Source organism: Haliotis rufescens, unplaced genomic scaffold (genome assembly GCF_023055435.1).
Source record: "Haliotis rufescens isolate VD_foot unplaced genomic scaffold, xgHalRufe1.0.p SCAF_5, whole genome shotgun sequence".
Lineage (NCBI taxonomy): Eukaryota > Metazoa > Mollusca > Gastropoda > Lepetellida > Haliotidae > Haliotis > Haliotis rufescens.
This window is the reverse complement of record NW_025964223.1, coordinates 61,357,310-61,378,393: the sequence shown is the minus strand read 5'-3', so window position 1 is coordinate 61,378,393 and position 21,084 is coordinate 61,357,310. Positions and strand designations below refer to the sequence as shown.

The following is a 21,084-nucleotide window of genomic DNA, read 5'->3' as shown; positions in this document are numbered from 1 at the left end:
TGCTCAGAAGTTGTTTGATCAGTGCGTATACGACTCTTGCTCAGAAGTTGTTTGATCAGTGCGTATACGACTCTTGATCATAACTTGTTTGATCAAGGTAACAACATTCAAGGCCTCAGTAAAGCTTTTAAAAAGTTTTGTGGTAGATATGTGAAGGACATTTCCAAATTTGAAGCATCAGTGACAAAAACGATGTCCGATGCAATTCCTTATTTTGACATGTACAATATGTTCCCGGGATTTTTGAGGTGAACTATTGACTTGCCTGTGTATGTGTTCGTGATGGGTGCACCGGTGGTACAGGATATACGCTCACCTTTTCGCGAACATTTGGTCTCGTTACTATTTGATAATGATTCATAAACACATGCTCATGATGTAGTCGGAATCATACAATCGACTCTCTGCTTTATGTAGAGATTTCTATTGGATATGGAAAGGGTTTTGTCGCTTTATTTGTGTGTATAATCACGGCACGTATTGCGTATATTTGAGTACTTCAGAATAGATACTGACACTTATATGAAATGCTTTGCCATAATGAGAAGAAACTTAAGAAATATCCTCCCCCACCCCAGCCCCCTGTCATCGTATCCAAATTGCCTTAATTGATGTTCATGATGTCAGTCACTGGTTTGTCTGGTCCAGACACGATTATTCAAGCAGCGAACAAACTGACTGACCTCGACCTCACTTCAAAACTCTTCATATAGGGTCGTTATAAGTCTGTCAATGTTGTAATACGCATCGGTTAACAGGCAAACTAGTGGTCGATGTAATATCTCATACTGAAAACACCCGATCCTTTTCAGTACACTTTTACCGCAATCACGGGGATCAAATTTCCTATTCTGTCTGCGAGATGGTTCAGTTACAACACGATGCCAAGGTGCACTTTATGTACAACAGAGTGAGTGAGTATGTTTACGTCGCTTTAAGCAATATTCTAGTAATTACACTGCGGGGGACACCAGCAGTTTTGTACAACAGAACTAGGACGTAATAAAAGTGTTTATTTTGCAACATAACAATAATACATATTTGAGGTATATAAGAAAGAAATGGAAATATGACTTATGAAATGGTAGATGGATAACAATTTCCATGAAGTGATGAGGCAATATTTGTGCTCTCTGATGCTGTTATAATGCATCCCCAACCTTTGCCGGTTATTTTCTTCTTAGCCAATGAAAACTTCATTGGTACATGTGCATGTACTTGTTATCCAGTCAAAAGGTCATCAATTCAACAATGTACTTGGTACCTATCAGCAGGACATTGAAAAAGCCACGTGCACGTTAACCGCACCGAACATTTAAGACAAACGGACAGACAGAATTTATTCTGTACTTTAGGTCCTAGGCCCAAAATACAAACACGATGGAAAATAAAATTAAATGTAAATGCTGAATACGCGGGTGGAGTAAATATACACTTAAAAGGCAACACTACGCCACCACTGATTCGTCTCGCCGGTGCATCTTTTATTAGGCCACGTAATCCCCAGATTAGCGCCGAGCACCAGTCGAGAATATGGGCCAATAAAAAGCAAATTTTGAATCCGCGAAGCAAAAAGACATCCATATTTCAATACTTTCAAAATTGAAGTGTTGTTGCCCTTTAATGTTCCAGCGATAGATATTTTCTTTCTTAGCTTAGCACTCGGCAAGTGAATTACTCAAACATTTAATAGTATGAATATTGTCTTACAAAGGTTTCAGTTTTTGGCGGGTTGATGAGATGATTGGTGAATCATGCTCTTCTCCGTTGGGAAAAGCTGTCAATATCAATAAATACACGCAGCTCACCTTCCACATAATCAAAGCCTCCAGTGTGGCGGAATAGCTGGAAGTGTTCTTTATGACTTGTGAAGTCTTTTTATGATGGCCACATTCGACTGAAAATCTGGAGGACATTATTTGAAACATGTATTTTAGCAAACTGTTTGTATTCATTTAACCTAAAAATCGAATTAAAATCAATATGAAAATTTAAAAAAAAACTTTTTTAAACGTGGTCTTTATTTTTTAAACTTACTTCGTTAGTGTGCTGTTAAAGACTATTTTAACAGTCATTTGTCAGCAAAACATACGTCGCACTGACATAATCTAAGAATAATGAGCTTCTACTGGTTTGGCTAGATACACGGATTGACAGCGATATAACATAACACATGGTAATATTGTCTGTATCATTGGCTGATTCCTTACATATGCCCACTGTGTCCCCATCTGCTATAGAACCAGAGAGGTATGTATGTATGTTAGATGATAAATCGCTTCTTAAGGCATTGTGCAAATTTAGAGGGTCATTACACAATTTCAATGTAAATTCTAGACGTACATGTAGATGTGAAAAAAGGGATGTTGAAATGAGTATCTGTACGAAACTGACAATTAGGAGAGATTGAGGATGAATTTCAGGTTTTATTAGTATGTGATAAACATGAACATCTTAGAGAAAAATATATTCCGATGTTTACCAATAGGTATAAACACAAGATGTTAATGATCAGTAATAAAATCCAACAACTCTGCTGTTACACGATCAATAGCCATATTGTTGAACATATATTCACTGTCAGATTTTTTATATATCATGTATATCACGCCAAAAAACAAATGAAAATGTCAACTGTACAATGGGCCATGTGGCCTTAAATACCGAATACAATATCTATCTAGCTATCTGTATCCTCATCCCGAAAACAATCCTGAAGTAACAACGTTTTGTGGATACTACTTACCTTACCTTACCTTACCTTACCTTACCTTACCTTACCTTACCTTACCTTACCTTACCTTACCTTACCTTACCTTACCTTACCTTACCTTACCTTACCTTACCTTACCTTACCTTACCTTACTTATTTGGTGATCGGGATTTCAAACGGAACGTTTAAGATATAGCAAGACAGACAGACAGGTTTATTCAGTATTATGGCCATATGGCCTAAAGTACAATTGATACTAACTCATAATATGGTGTCACGTGCATATACGTACAGGAATTACATCTTCTTGAATCTGAGAAAAAAAAATTGCTTTATATAAGTAGCAAGGGCACCATTTGTCCCACTGGGATATGATTAATTTAAGAAATGAAAAGTTAAAAGTTAAAAAGTTAAAGTTAAAAATCATTGTGAAAGTTATCGGCTGTGTTTATACGAAAGGTAAGGATAAAATGTGTCAATTATTTATATTAGAGGTTTTCAGGAAGCGTATTTGATCAGGGGCAAGACTTTGACACGGGTATATTTTCTCAGGAGGTGAAGATTAAAAGAGTTGCAAAATATGGTATGATATTCATCAACGGACACGCACTTGCTCATATATATATGTTTAATAAAGTTGAAGGGTTTTTTTGTCACTCATGTTAGCCATGCTTATGTACCTGATCATGCCAGGTAGGTACGATGAAGCGTAAGAACGATAATATTAGTTTCAGCCATTTGGACTTGTCTGACAACTTTCTTCTCGAGATTAGAAAGTTTTCTGAATTTTAAACAAAAATGGCCATACTCCTACCTCCTTTGTGAGTGTGGTCTTTGGTTTCATTCTGTAACGTGAAGGACGTGTGTATAGTTTGGCAGTTCAATAGACCTTTCATGGTAAATTGACCAGCAGCTGAACGATGAATGATAAATCAAAGATGCTAGCTTATCCGTGAAACATCCTTTAAAAATCAACGTGAGGACATAGATAACCCAGGATAGTATAGTGAGTTTCTTTTTTGTAACTCCATATATACAGAACATAGTATTTACAGATACGTCCATCTCTCTCTCTCTCTCTCTCTCTCTCTCTCTCTCTCTCTCTCTCTCTCTCTCTCTCTCTCTCACTCACTCACTCACTTTCCCTCTCTCTCTCACTCTCTCTCTCTCTCTCTCTAATGCCATATGTGAAGAAAAATAGTTTCCATAAAAACGCAAACTAATATTCATGCTGAATTTGAAGCCTTGCGTGGCTATATAATGCGACTTTGGAACTTCAAGCTTCTATTAGCTGAATCTTTCGTCATGACTCACAAACTCCTTCATGTGAAGTCTGTAAGTACAGATACATCTCATAATCTTGATAGTCCTGACCTTGAGCTCCTTGACCTTAACAAATAGTCACTATGGGGGTGACCCCGCCACAGATGTCTGCTTCGTAGGTTCGTCTCGCGGAGACATTTGTCCATTCACTTCTTCGTTTAAAGGCTCCGATACTTCACATTTCTTGATAAGTTTATTTTTCAATATGGATTTCTTTTTATGACTAGCCAATCTTCCATTAGCATGACGATAATTCCTAAGGCACTGCATCTGAAACAAAAATTATGATATGTTAAACTGCATTCCTGTTGCAGGTAGGAGGCGCGGGTGACGTCGTCTAAGGCGCCGCAATTCGCTGTTGCGTCCATTTCTATGATCGTGGGTCCGAATCCCGGCTCGTCCCGATTATCTTTCAAGGTTTGTCAGCACTAACCCATGTTCGTGGATTTCACCAAAGTGGTAAACGCCTAAGACCAGCATCACGTCGGGCCTTCCTCCCACATTAAGCTGACACGCCGTGATATAACCGAAATACTGTTAAAAGCAGCGTTAAACCCAACTCACTCACTCAACTACTCCTGTTCCGGGTTGGAGACACATATACAATCATTTCCCATTATTTATTTCCCATGATTTTTAATCCTTTAGAAAAAATGCACTGACCACCGCCGCCGGCTTAGAAAACCACAATTGTCGAATGACGTCAAAAATATTCAGCTATGACGTCGTTTCTAAAGTGACGTCGTTCCGACATTTCCTTACAAGGCGGTTCGAATGACGTCAACAATGCCGTCCGGATAGCATGAACAACACGTTGGTGCGCGCGGAGTGATATTTGCGTTAGTGCCCATACAAATTTTATTCATCAGCTCAGCCACTCACTAGTTTGCACTCATTTGATTTTTTATATGACACAGATATTGATATTCCAAAGATGTAGTCACAAATACCTTTCTCAAAAGACCCTTAACAGGCTGCAAGAGAAAGACGCAGTAGTTACAGTAATTAAGTGCCTCCTGACAGCTCTGTCACGCAACAATAGCAGCCTGGACACTGGCAAGACAACATAAAACGTTAAAGTCAGAGAATAATCAGCCGAAACAGATTCCAGGCGAAAAAGCAAAATATGAATGGATCACTAAAAATCAGTCACAACATCAGGGCCTATTTGCGCCAAGCGATTTTAGCGTCAAGTGAGTGAGTGAGTGAGTGAGTATGGTTTTACGCCGCTTTTAGCAATATTCCAGCAATATCACGGCGGGGGACACCAGAAATGGGCTTCACACATGGACCCATGTCGGGAATCGAACCCGGGTCTTCGGCGTGACGAGCGAACGCTTTAACCACTAGGCTACCCGACCGCCCCTTTAGCGTCAAGACTACCACAAGCGTATGTTAAAGTATTAGAGTGTCTATCATCTTAGTGCTAAGATCGCTTTGTGCAAATGGGCCCAGGTGCTTGGGAAAAGGGTAAGCACGTCTTGCTCTACAGGTGGCTATGGCATTCGCCATCTCTGCATACAAAAAGTGTGCTGCCTGACACGGCAAAGCAGTACCCCTGCCCTACGACGGCCGTAACATTCGATTCTTGACAAGACAAACTTAACTTTTCTTTCTTTTGTTTTTCGCGCATCTTATGTGTGAGAGATAGGAATACATGCTAATAGCCTTTTATCTGCGCTACAACTTTTCGACACACTCCTCATTTCCTTGATTACTATCATTATTACTAGTATTGTAAATGTCACCCGACTTCCTTCGAAACTTGTTCACATATGTGTAGGAGACGTTTAGCTCTGAAACATGATGTGCGTCAGTCATTCCCTTTGAAACTGTCATATTGCTATCTCCCATCTGCGACATCTTCTCCAAAACAGAGGATGCCTTTTGGTACTCCGGATGCCGAGCCTTGTTAAGTGGTATTCTGGATGCCGCAGTGCAGTACGCTGGATGTCTTGTACTGTTTATCTGGTACGCGGATGCCGACTTCGTCTTCGTCGGTTTTTCTTTCATATGTGACATATACGTAATATTTTATCCCTAAGCTTATGGCCATGCATGCTACGTGAAAACCCCAGTCCAATTTACTAGTACCAGTAGATTGATATGACTCAAAAGTTCTTCAATTGGATGCCAAGACAAATGAAATTGTCTGCCGGATGTCTGGAGGGTTGGAGTTACCTGACATACACGATGCCAAGCATCAACCAGGTCAACGAGTTACCACTCGATCCATTCTGTCGCCTCGTACAACAAGCATGTGTTGTTGGAGACCACTTCTAACTCGGAATCCACTCGGGCTATCGATTGGTCGAACCATTATGATATCAATTAATATCATCAAAATATTGATCAGTGTGTGCATGTCATCTTTTGAAATACCATTGACGCTCTGCAGCTGTGTGCGAGCGTGATGAAAAAGAAAATTAATGAAGCGTTCATAAAATTAAGTGCTTTTTGCTTGTATTGTCTAAGTACTGACAAAAAGAATCGAAGCTTGATTTGCAGCTTTTCTATTATGCAACATTGTTTTGCTTGTAATCGTTCAGTTTTGTACACTGCATGAGAGTTCGGGTCTTGTCTGTTTCACAGTTTAATCACAAAAAAGCAGGTAAATGCGAGGGTAGATTAATAACATTGATAACATGTATAAGGAAGCAAAAGTGAAACATTTTTGCATGTACATCACATGATGTCACAGAGGTATATCAACACAAAGTTTACGCTGCGACGGGTCAGTAACATAAGCAGGTGTCTGTAACCTTTGGAGAATGGACAAACTTGAGAAACCTGCTGTGATTAAGTACTTGCAGAAAATTGGCTCAACACCAAAAAGCCATCCACGAAGATACGAGTACAAAACTAGGGAAGGATGTCCCTTCCTTTTTATTATAAAGAAGTCAGAGTTTAAGCCTGGTATATTTAAGAAATAAACGACTCGTGATCGTTGTTTATCGAACAATAAAACACTGCAGGGAGAATAAACCATGAGGTATCAACATTAAGTACAACCTCTATAAGGATGTGAAAGAATGAACAAGCTGAAAATTATTTTACCGTATTTAAGTAAAGATGACTCCCTGAATCCAATCCGACCACGGCAATGACGGACACATCCGTTTTATGAACAGGGGAGTTACGTTTGGTATTTTCCCTCTCAAAAAGAACGACGCCCAATTTACGTAATCATGTTCCGAGCGCATGTTCGAGTCTCCAGAAATGACGTCATGATAGAACAATGTTTTATCGTGAAATAAACCACGCTTCGTTCTTCATTGTTCTTTGCGATTTATCGCGTAGCTATTTTATATATGTGATTATATATGTGTTACTTCATACTACAACAATAAGGAACAACAGCCCTATCACGGAATAAATATACTTGTTTTACTTCATACATCAACAATAAGGAACAACAGCCATATCACGGAATAAATATACTTGTTTTACTTCATACATCAACAATAAGGAACAACAGCCCTATCACGGAATGAATATACTTGTTTTACTTCATACTACAACAATAAGGAACGACGGCCATATCACGGAATAAATATACTTGTTTTACTTCATACATCAACAATAAGGAACGACAGCCCTATCACGGAATGAATATACTTGTTTTACTTAATACATCAACAATAAGGAACGACAGCCCTATCACAGAATAAATATACTTGTTTTACTTCATACAACAACAATAAGGAACGACAGCCCTATCACGGAATAAATATACATGTTTTACTTCATACATCAACAATAAGAACGACAGCCATATCACGGAATGAATATACATGTTTTACTTCATACATCAACAATAAGAACGACAGCCCTATCACGGAATGAATATACTTGTTTTACTTTTACATCAACAATAAGGTACGACAGCCCTTTCACGGAATGAATATACTTGTTTTACTTTATACATCAACAATAAGAAACGACAGCCATATCACTGAATGAATATACTTGTTTTACTTCATACATCAACAATAGGGAACGACGGCCCTATCACGGAATGAATATACTTGTTCTATTTCATACATCAACGATAAAGACTTACAGCCCTGTCACGGACTGAATATTTGTCTTACTTCACACATCAAAGGACTGCCACGAACTCATTTGTTTGCTTGACTTCATACAGATGAGGATCGACTGTTACGTGACGGACTCCTATAGGTTTTCCATCATAAGAAATGACAGCTCTGTTAAATACTGACTATTTTTAGTCACATCTTTTCCCACCAACAAGGAGCACCACTCACCACGGGTTGATCAATTACTTTGTACCCTACACACAACGATAAACATAACCTACGACTATCATATTCCGTACGCTTAATTATAAGAACAACTGTATTTTTATGGTGCATTAGAGTCGTGTAATGTTGTATTGTTAAGCGCCTGCTGATAATAGACAATTGCGAAAAGAAACTTCACTTGTTTTTCATATTTTAAAGAGCAAAAGGGCCATGGACATAACTCTCCTGTCACGGTGATAGAAGCGGTCTCACGTAATGACTCCTTGTAGGTGCTTGTGATGCATCAAAGCATTGCGTGGGCCTGATATCCCAGCCGACCGGGTGATACAGCAGTGAGGATGGTGCCAAAACAGAAGCAATGTGTTTTACATTTCGTCCGTAACAAATATGGTTTTTTTCTATACAGAACACAGGCGAGTCTACTCGTGTTTACAATCCTGCAGTAGCAGCAATGCTGATCTGTACTGATGGCACTTGGTTCAGATAATATGATACACAATGCATTCCGTGCTCGATGGGATCTCAGGGTCGGCATAGGGGTGGTCTGTTTGAGGTTAAGTGAGAAAATGAATATTGAAAACCTCACAGTCAGCCATTTTCCAGCTCTATCTTGACGACGTGTAAATTATCGAGTTTGGACCCGACAAACCAATGGTTCATAGCAAGAGACAACCTGATGACGTCATGGTGTGCTCTTCTAAACCAGAGGTACAATTTCCTTCCACAGCTCCCCCGTTTAATGGATTATGATGGTGTTTTTGAACCCATATTTTATCTTTTTTTTCGACCAGTGTTTGTTTGGTAACGTCGATGTATCTTCATCACAATGAGCTTAAGTCAAGTCAATCAGGCGCCTTGTGTAATCAAACAAACTCCTCAGCTACCATTCCATACATAAGTTGGAGAATTTGGAGAATAATCTACGAACTTAAGGAATTCAGGGTTATCTATCCCAAGTGCAGGAATCCTGTAAGTACGAATTTGTTTGTTTGTTTGCTGTGTAACGCCGAGCTCAGCAATATTCCAGCTATATGACGGCGGTGACATGCATCAACCAAGTCAGCGAGCCTGACCACACGATCCCGTTAGTCGCCTCTAACGACAAGCACAGTCGCCTTTTACAGCAAGTTTGGGCCTGTTCTACCTCGGATCTCCACTGGCAGTGTTAGTACGAAGACCTTAAAATCTTAAATCCCAAGGGAAAGGTGATACGTAATGGCGTATTGATTATTCTGCACATTACCAAACGGTCATTATTGTAAAAGGTGTCTGAAAGCGAAGAGATTCCCGATCATAGAGAGACTCTCTAAATCATTGTTGATGCATGGCATATCGTCGGATTCGTATAATGGACAGCTTTTAGCAGAGATTTCTTATGGTTATGGAAATGTTATTGTCGTTTTTATTAAGCTAACGAGTCTCGATGTAAGGAGTTCAAGCTATCGAGGAAACGAGATTGATGATAAGTAAGTTTGAGATATCGAGGTGTGATGTTAGGAGGTTCGAGATATCCGAGGCTAAAGCAGACTCACCTCCACGTCATTCAGGGCATTGCGCTGACTGACCGACGTCCTGTTTGCCCTGGCACTGGACATTGACTGAGAGGACTCCTTGTTGACCTGGGGCCTCCACACAACAGAGGAGAACTTGGAGAACAGTTTCTGCTTGAACAGCTTGGTGGTGATGGTGTACAGGAGCGGGTTGAGGGCGCTGTTCACTGGCAGCACAAACACAACCACCCACGCATACAGGTCACCGCTGATCTTGACACCTTCGAAAACAAATATACGAACTGAACTTTGTACATTCCAGTGAGTTAAGAAGAAGAAGAAGAAGAAGAAGAAGAAGAAGAAGAAGAAGAAGAAGAAAAGTTATTTAAAGTGTCACACGTTGTCAACTGCACGTATGACTACAAATTATAAATACCAAGTATACAATATCGGGCCTTATGGCCTACAGCTATGAGACACGAAACGCAGCATATATATACAAATATGCATAAAATAGAAAGATGCATGTATATTGAAATATATATTCCCGTGGTTACATTTCATTTTGAGATTATATTACATCTATTTTCTCTAATATATACGAGTTCATAAATGTCCTCGTTTATGTCACGAAAAGAACTTAAATGGACTTTTAATCGTTAACTTTTAATCGATCCATTTCATGACCATCCCTGTAAAAATGACGTCTATCTCTGACACTGTGCGAAGCTGTAAAACAGTGATCAAAGAGGCAATATGTAGGCATGTTGAGGACATTTCCAACCTTGACGTATCAGTGACCAAAATGATGTCGGATGCAAGTGAGTGAGTGTAGCTGAAATAGGCTGCGTGTGTGTGCGCTTGTGTATGCGTGCGCGTGTGCGCGTGTGCGTGTTGCTAGTCCGACCTAATGCGGGTTTTGTAATGCTTGCCGATTGAGATATCATGCCGCAGTTTTAACATGAATACCCAACTCAAACCAAAGCATACTGACTCCGGTTTGATGTAAGCTTCAACGAATGTAAAATGCAAACGTGACACTGAGATCACAGACACGTCTCAAGAAGATGTCTCATTATTAACGACGACTACATTCCTCTTGAACACATGTTTGACTTTTTACACAAGGGTACAGGAACTTCGGGCATAAAGAAGTATTCACTCAGCATCTCCGCTCATCACCCCTTGGCACAGGTCCCAAGGTTCTCGGCGAATGTTCCTCCCAACGCGCCGCGAGATGAACGGAGCCGGCAAATGTAATCGGCCAGACACACGGTAATAAAGCGGTTTTCGTAATGTTTAGGACATCAGAGCCCAATTCAAGAGTCCCTATTATCCAGTTGCTTGGTGGTGAAGTGTCTATGTGTCCTTGGAAAATAGACCCATAATCTTTGTCTGCACATGTACCACGATTGTTTGGGATAAGTGGATTCGCGTAATGATATTTCTGACGATATACTCAAGTGACTGAGTGACTTGGGTTTAACGCTGCTTTTAACAGTATTCCAGTTATATCGCGGGGCATCAGATTAATGTAGGAGGAAAGCCCGAAGTGATGCAGGTCTCGGACGTTTACCACTTCGGTGAAACCCACGAGCACGGGTATGGTGCTGACAAACCTAGAAACATATTCGGGGCGAACCGGGATTCCCACCCACAATCATAGTTTTCTGGCGTGTCCAAGGGACGACACTCTGCACAGCAAAACGCGGCGCCTTGTCATGTCATGATTTTTCAAATGAAATAGTTAAAAACGTCTCTTTTTTCTTTACGTTTTAGTTAGTAATTAGATATTAATTGTATGAAATACTGACTCCTTGGTTTTCAATATGTTTTTATTCCATTAAATCTGGATTTTTAACTAATTTTACATAAGTCATTGTAATAGATCTTGTAAACTGTAATACCTCATCTTGTGTGTAAAACATATAGCTAACCTGCTCCAGTCGCAGAGAGACTAATGATGTACTTTCATTGTGACGTCATGGTAGCTATGACGTCACAATGGTCTGTAAAGCACTGTGACGCAATTTCATTGAAGAGATATTTCCTGGGAGACATCACTAGGTCTCACCTATGCGATATGTACTGTGGAAGCCACTTTGTGATGATAAATATATTTACATGTATGTAGAAACCATATGTCCTTAATAGTCTATGTGAATACTCCCTGGGGAGTTTTACTTTTATGTCTTGGTTTGCGGATGTGCCGACTCAAAAAGCAAGACTATACAATTCCACTTTGAATTTTGTATATTTAAGCCTGATAATCATGCTTATGAATAAACATTTGCATCCCAGCCTGACTGACACCACTGGAATATACCGTATTAGGGTATGACCAATGGGTGTCCCTGATTGGTTGATGTTATTGAGTGTTTGATGAATGACAATCTTAACATTGAAAACCTCTGGCTAGCATTTCTGGGCATCAATACTCAATAAAACTCGCAAATATGAAAGCATATACTGCTGATCGACTTTGTAAAATACATTGTATACGTTTTCAGTAATTTTCCGTAACACTGGAATGATCTGATGTCACGGGATGTCATGACGTCATTATGTATTGGATGCCGTCTTATGCTTCCGTGATAACGGAACTGAACTGGTTAGCAGAGTGTTAGCAGAAATCGAAGGGTATTTTCATAAGTAATCAATCAAATGCAAAATGTAGTGTACGCGGTATTCTAACTACCAGGCCAAGTGTCCCGTTTTTCACATTTGAGATGATATTTACCATGAAAAGCAGTGAATAGTCAAGAAGATTTCCAAGCGTGGTCTCCGATCGGACAACGTTTTTCAACCAATCAGATTGCAGCACATAATCCCATTCGTTTTACAATGACCAGTAATGACCCATTCACGTTGAAAACATTAACATTCATTTGAAAATTGAAAAAGACAATTTGAAATTTTATGTTTTCCTCAAACGTTTCTTACAAAATCATTTCTTTCCTTTCTTACAAAAACAAAAAGGTAATCGAATAGTCTTTTTTCTATTTCAAACACCAACCAATTGTTTTGAGAAATAGAGGAATCAAGTAAATAAGGTAGGCTTGAGAAATGTCGTTACCTTGTGGGTTATATTCATAACGTCAAGGGCACTGAGTGAGTGAGTGAGTGAGTGAGTGAGTGAGCATGTTTTAACATGGTTTTAGCAATATTCAAGCACTATCACCGCGGGTAACACCAGAAATTGGTTTCGCCCACGTACTCATGTAGAGAATCGAACCCTCTCTTTGGATACCCAACCGTCCCACAAGGGCATTGAGATAGACCCTTAGGCTTAACTATTCAAGGGAAATACTTAAAAATTTATATGGTGTCAGTGTTATACGTCAGCGTCATACAGCAAATTATAGAAATGCAATATGTTATAGAATTAAATAAAATAAAACATATGCTATGTCACATCGAAGGAATGTCATGTATGAAATATTTGCCAGTAATTGTAATCTTTTACCACTCAAATGTTCGCATCTTCTCTCGCACCGGCACTGAAGCCGGTCTGTCTTGCATTGTATGATGCGTGTAGGGCCTTTAATGGAACCAGTAAGTGGAATGTGTTAACAGCGGACAGTTTGGACGTTTACGAGCTAAATGGTCCTGTACACGAGCGTTCATCTCATAACGAATGTAAAGAATTCGTCATTACGATTTTTGAAGTTACAAGGGTGTAATGTATGTGACAACAGGCTAAAGTTATAGACCCTTGTCCACCAGAGGATTCAGTCAGGAGTGAGTGAGTGAGTGAGTGAATAAGTTTGGTTCTAACACCACTTTGTACAGTATTTCAGTAACAGCGTGTCGACTTGATGGGTCACGAAGGCGTGGATCGTTGCTCATAATATCGATCACTGGATTGTATGGTCCAGACAGGCCGCCATCTTTTGTGGAACATTGACGAGTGCAGCGTTAAGCAACAACCAAACAAACAAAACATAATCGAAGATGGGGGGACGGGGCAGGTGGAGGGAGGGAGAGGGGGGTCACGCAGGTCCTTGACCTTTACAATTTTGGTGAATGAGTGAGTGAGTGAAAATGGTTTTACGCCGCTTTTAGCAATATTCCAGCAATATCACGGCGGGGGACACCAGAAATGGGCTTCACACAGTGTACCCATGTCGGAAATCGAACCCGGGTCTTCGGCGTGACGAGCGAACGCTTCAACCACTAGGCTACCCGACCGCCCCGTTACCCTTTTGGTGATACCCTTGAGAAGGGGTTTTGCGCTGTCAAATCTAGAAACATATTTACGACGAACAGGGTCTCGAACCCACGGTCACAGGTTTCTGACGCTCCTAAGGGACGCAACTCCGCATAGCGCGGAATAAGGTGACATGGTGAACACATTACAACCACTTAGACCTTACGGCGTCATTACGTCCGTACTGGCCGGTCAGCAAACTAATTACGCTTTATATTAACTCGATAGAAATTCTGTAACGACTAATGATGATAATGATGATGATGTTGATGACGTTACTGAATGTTGTCGAGTTAAAATCACATTCAAGTGGTTAATGTGTGTTGTGACAAATAAGAAACCCTCTTCATCCACGCAGTCACATACATATTCTAAACACATTATTCCCACAAATTTCTATGCAATTTAACCGTTATGAACAAACTCTGTATGTTTTAAACCCTGCGTACAAATTCCAACTTATATCAATCGCAATATCATGCTTAATTTGATCATGCATGTAACTCATAATTCACATCTATTTGATCGTAAGGCTGATCTTTGATAATAATCTGGCTTCATTAAACAGTCGACTCTTCAGTCGCCAAATCAGAAATAATCAATGAGTATCCTTGAAATCAGCGTGCACTTGATAGATATGTACTGCGACAGACACACGGCAATCAAGTGCTATGTAATTCAGATCATTTCTATCCTGAGGGTGATTTGTGATTATAGTCTTGCCTCATTAAATTGCCCATTCAATCGCCTAATCAGAAATATAATATAGCTACGCAATAAATCGCAAAGAACCACGAAGGACGAAGCTATAAAACATTGTTCTATCATGACGTCATTTCTGGAGATTTGAACCTGCGCTCGCAAATTGTGACGTCGTTACTTTTGAGAGGGAAATGTCTAGTGAGTTGTTCTCCATAGATGTAGCTGGGCAACGCAGATGAGCACAATGCCCGAACGATCGCATTCAAGAGTGGGAGATATATATATGACAATCGGTATCTGGAGAAAAGGTACAGATAATCAACGTGAAAATTGTGAGAATATCCGGAAAATAGCAAACGTAAACCCCCTGTTCATAAAATGGACTTGTCGACATTGCTGAGGTCGGATTGTATTCAGGGAGGCGTCATTATTGAAATACGGGTGAATATGTTTTAAGCTTGTACATTTTATAAACATCCTTAAAGAGGCTTTTTATAATATTGACATCGTATATAAGAAATAACCGACTCGTGGTCGTTGCTACCCTTAAGAACTCTTACTCGTCTTTTATTTCTTAAATAATCAAAAAGCATCCTGGAAATTAATCAGCACCTAATACTATGTGAACTGCGAGAGCCACACGTATAAACCTAAGACATTTTGCCTTTATCTTAAAGGAGCATCTCCAACGCTTATGGCATCGATGAGGTCCATCGCAAGGGCAGCTAGTGCAGGCTGTAGATACACACCCCGCTGCCAGTGGAGCAAGAAGGTTATCTATCTCACCACAAATCTTATTACAGCCACCAATGGGGCTTGATAACGTAACCTACAGGAGATTGGCGATAATGTCATTCTGTAAAGATACCTGGCAGTGTAGGGAGTTTACCCATATGGCGACTTGTACAGTGTTTATCTGCAGTCATTAAGACCTGAGAAGCTTTAAAGTAGGTAGCTAGGATAGTAATGTAAACCTTATGTAAATCTAAAATAGCTGTGTCTTTATTATGATTCGTTTTGGTCGTTCACGGAGCAATAATGCCCTGACAGATACATATGACATAGTTAATAAAATGTCCATATGATGGATGTGGGTTATTTTGAGATCATAATTTAAGACCTGAAAAAATTACACCACTCCACCACCAAATTGAAACTGCCCGAGCAGTGATACACGGTGATTTAAAGATGCTTCAAGACGTTATAGGTATTATTGATGATGCAAATAGGTTCTCTATGAGCGTCTACGAGTTCTAAATTGTAACGCCATCTCTGTAGTATGATCTAGTATCTGACAGGGTCTAGCACAGCCGGAGAATATAGATCATACATTCAACGCGCACTACGACCGGCGTGACTTTTATATACATGGCCAAATGTGTACCAGCCACAATCTTACTCGCACAGCGGCTGTTACCGATCGGGGAGGAGATGCTCGCCCGTTTCGCGAACACCTGGTGTTACCTCATAATGACTGTTTATAAAGGGTCCGGAATGATAAGGACACTTTATGGCCCACATGATTCACATGCTTTTTGAAATATGCAAAACATTTGAAATCCGTTATGAAAGTTATTGTCAAAAATGAATTTTCTCTTTTCAACACGTGCATGTTCCTTCTACCAATATATCAAAGAACAGTTCTTGCCTTTAGTGTTTACATTTTACAATTCTTTAGGTACAATCGAACATGATCTTCCTTCGGAGATTCATACGAAAAGCGTCATACGAATCGTCCTCAAGTTTTAGATCATGGTTAAAGAATTCAAGGCTTTTGCAAAGCTTTCAAAAGTGTTGTATTAGACATGTGGAGGACATTTCAAAATTTGATGCATCAGTGACAAAATTGATGTCTAGTGCAATTCGCTATTTTGACTTCTACCATATGTTCCCGTTTTGTTTTTCAGGTGAACAAATTGCAATTGACTTGCCTTTGCATGTGTTTATGATGGGTGCAAGCTCACCTTTCCGCGAACATCTAGGATCAACACTTCGATTCGTAAACAAATGCTTATAACATTGTCAGAATTGTACAATGGACCCTATTTTAGGGAGATGTTTCATGTGATTATGGAACTATTGGCACTTTTATTTCATTGATACTTTATTAAAACAATGTCATCACAATTGCAACACCCTTGGCCGAAAACAAACTCATCTCATTTACCACCATGCTATAATCTCGTTTTAAAACCAATTTGATAACGCTAAACGTTTATGTAACAAACCTGGATGTATTTATACCTTTATCAATCCCTTTAATATCGCTACGTTTGGGTAGTCTAGAGGTTAAAGTACTCTCTCTAAAAACAGATTCGATCCCTAAGATGGGATCAGTTTTGGAATATTTTTTTCTTACATTCAACCTGTCTCATGTTTGATATAAGCGATGTAAGGCCAAATTCACTCCCGTTATAATGTCAAACTCTTGTTTACTTCTAACTTCCGCAAGTATGGCCGTCACATGCAGGTCTGACTGTATATGCATCATTTTGCTTCGGTACTGGTGTCCTAGGCTGTTAACTGGAGTATATTCTCAATATGAGTGGTGCCAAGTGTCTCAGTGTTATAATGTAATATTAGTAAAGTGTGGATTGAAGGGTTGATCTGTTTAATCTATGTCATATTTTCTGTTAAGAATACAATGCTGGTAATGAGATTAAACACTAATGCCTATATAAATATAGTATTTTCACAGTTAGTGACTGAATGGCTGTAGGACAAAGAGTACATTCTTGGATCCATATTCTTACTGTTTGTATGCTGTTCAGTGTTCACTATAATGTTCTGCACTTGATGTTCTGCATTGTAGAATGTAACCAGACTCAATACATCTTTCCTGCTGTACTTTAAAGGGTGTACTTTATTATCAAATGTCACGCCACTATCAAATGACGTTCTTCATTATCAAACTGTGTACGTCATTATCAAATTATGTACGTCAATATCAAATGGTCTGAAAAACAAAAGCAACTTCGAATACTGTGATGAAGACTTAGTAAAACATCAATTCGATGTTCTTAATATAGCAAACCAATCCAATTTCCTTCGAAAAAAAGTATTTTTTTTAAATATAGTCTATAAAATGTATCTTTTCGTATTCTCGGTACAAACTAAACGAAAAAGATGCGGTATTGTGTAACAGGATGCCATCAAATGCAGGGGATGGAAAGATAACCAGTTACAGCAAATCATGCCTGGCTGCCTTAATGAAATTACGATGAATGACATTTTCTTCAAGATGGCGTCAAGGAATGTCAACGCGGCCACAGTGTCCTCCTGTTCCGTTGACATAGACACAGGGTGACCTGAACTACTTGAGATTTAATTTGCTGCGGTTTAAAATACCTTGTTTATATTGCGTTTTCCCAGATGGAGGCTGTAAATGTCTTTACTGATACACGTGCATATGTGCTGCTGAACCAAGGAGCAACAGAACCACTAAACAACACACTATCTTGGTGCCATCTCTCACTTCATCTTAATTACACCAGCGTATCGCTTGTTTATAGCGCTGACTCTTCTGCGAGGGATTCCGATATATGGAATAGTACACCCTTTCTTGCACATGTAGCAATGCATACAGCCACTGTATGTAATATATAATTGTAAATGACACTATCCCTTAAAATAGCATCGAAAAAGCAAACGTATAAACATTGGCTTTTTTATGCTTTTTGTTTGTTTGTTTATTTCAAAGACAGCCGCTAAAAGTATGAATATACTTCTCTCTTTCCGCCATCAATCACAATGGCAACTGCATGTATTTTTCAACCTTTACGTTATGATTTAGTATCTTCTTGACTACATAAAATATTAACCTTCTGAAAGATAATAGGTTTAAAAAAACACATTCTTCACAAATGCAAAAACAGTTATACAAGTAAACATGTATTTTTATAGTCGTGTAATCTACGCACTGTATATCGCCAATGTGAAATTCGTTGTGCTGCTTTTACGTTTTATCAAATGTAGTTTCAGCAAAGAATTTCATATCGATGCGTGTCATGTCTTTGTGTACATCTTGCAAAATATAGTCAACTTCGTTGTTGGATATATGAAATAATCGGTTTGTAAAAAAAGCGACAAGACCCTTTCCATAACCATTAATTATGTCTAATGATTATAACTATTCAATAACCATATGTTTATGAATTACTATCAAATAGTGATGATACTAGGTGTTCGTGAAAAGCTGAGCGTATCCTGCCCCACCTGTGGGACCCGTCACAAACACATACAAAGGCAAGTCAAGTGTTCACCTTAACAAACACGGGAACATATGGCACAAGTCAAAAGTGCATCGGACATCATTTTCGACACTGATGCGTCAAATTTGGGAATGTCCTCCATATGTCTACCATAAAACCTTTTGAAAGCTTTACTGGGGCCTAATTAAACGCTGTAAGCTTGATCAAACAACTTCTCAGCAAGAGTCATATGACGAAATGTTCGTAGAAACAGCAGTGTAATGCTTCGTAAATGTCTTTACTTGCTCTAGGTCTCAACTAATAAATCAATTTTCTTTTTTGAATATTATTTGACAGAATGATTCTCTCGGCTGTTCATATAAATATAATCGACAGAATAAAAATATTAATTCGATTTCTTCTGGGATAAATATAAACGTTTTGTTGCCACATTCGTCCTTCGTCGGATACGTGTGTGCTTGTGTGTGAGTTGACGAGAGTTGGGTTCAAAGAGACTTTCAGCAATATTCCAGTCTTAACATGATAATGACGGGATCGCCACGAATGGGCTTCATGCATGGTACTCGTCAGGGGAATCAGACCGAGGGATTCACTCTGATGATGTGATTGTAAACCATGCTCTTATGCTCGGAGGCAAGGTAGGTACTTCTGCAGCAAACTGATCCGAAAAGCTAATAACAAGGAAAACTATTTTTTTTAAACATATTTTAGGAAAGCGAGTCATAATATTGAATGTGGCTTATCATCATATTGATTTGGTAAAATAAACTACACTTGAAATAATCGCGAATAATTTGTTTTTATCCCGAAGCCTTACCTTAAAAGATAATCCCGGACCGCCACAATTGTGTTTCTAGGTTGGTCAATACAATACCCGTGCTCGTGGGTTTCACCAAAGTGATAAACGCCATCACTTCATCACTTGGGGCTTTCCTCCCTCATCAAGCTGACACGCTGTGATATAACTGGAATACTGTTCAAAGCGGCGTTAAATTAAACTCACTCACTCACTAGTAAAGATTTTCTTCATGAACGTCATGGTTTAACCTTCGAAGCATGTGTAGTGACAATATCGATCTTACATTTCGACTTTCGACTAAACCGTATTTTAGGAAGTAGACACCATTGCCGCGGGATGTAAAGTGATAAATTTAACGTTATCGGCGGGTTTTATTCATCAATCAGTAAAGTTGTAGCTATTTGTAACAGTGTGTGCCAGGCAGTGACTTATCACCATCCTGCCTGCAGATGTTATTAACCGTAAGATGTTGAAAATCTATATCCTTGATCTCCAAGTACGTTCCTCTACCGGCAGACCATTAGAATGAATAATGCAACAGTGTTGCGTTTTATCGTATTTCCTGCACATTCCGGAAGTAAATGAACTACACGCCCATCTGTTGCTGTAGACTACACTTCATGATATATAACTCTGAAAGGAAGTATTTGTATCGGAATGAATTGATGTTAATCACCATACATAGTAGTTCACATAAAGAATAAACCGTTCTCAGACAACCACTTCGTATTATCCACTGAGTTGTTTCATTCTTCCCAATAGATATGAACCATGAATTATATATCCTTTCAAAGTAAAATTGCCAAACTATTTCCCTTGATGAAGCCCCTCTGCAGACTAATTGTGAATCTGTGTGCTTGCTGGAGACCAGGGAAAGAAAAGGGCACCTGTGTCTTGTGTAATGCTGACATCAGTGACCCACTGGTCCACAGTGCGTGCTCGTGTGTGTACCGTACACATATACGTGACAGTCTCTGGATGGACATTATAGACTGTAGTCCTGTAGAAGTGAGCGTCAGTCTCCACAGTAAGAATGACGCTAATCTTGTGTGTTCTCTGCTCTCGTGCATACCTCCACTTCCTCTGCCAGAAGAAGATACAATAAACTATGCAAAGACTGTAATACAGCACCTTTCAGCATTCGCATCAACTCCTGAACTTTAAAATAACATGTATCTAGTTCCCTAAATATTTTTTTAAATATTTTGCCCTGCATATTGTACTCTCCTTTGGAGGAATAAAAGCTTATATATATATATCCTTTCAAAGTAACGCGTCGTGAAAAAAAAATATATGTTACCCAGTGATCGTTCGTTACATGTTGTAAACTGACCTCATCGTGACTCGTGAGATTACAAGCAGAAATCATTT

General features: G+C 39.3%; 1 protein-coding gene across 1 annotated transcript in view; it reads right to left on the bottom strand.

The window, feature by feature from the left end:
• Positions 1–1,000: 1,000 nt before the first annotated feature.
• The window catches only part of LOC124143832 (relaxin receptor 2-like), a 109,907-nt gene continuing 89,823 nt past the window's right edge, over positions 1,001–21,084 (bottom strand). The window contains exons 16-17 of the mRNA XM_046512949.2: positions 9,834–10,072; positions 1,001–4,306 (exon numbers count right to left, since the gene is read on the bottom strand). Coding sequence (XP_046368905.1) covers positions 4,118–4,306; positions 9,834–10,072 — 428 coding nt within the window. The 3' untranslated portion in view covers positions 1,001–4,117. The remainder of the gene's footprint in view (positions 4,307–9,833; positions 10,073–21,084) is intronic.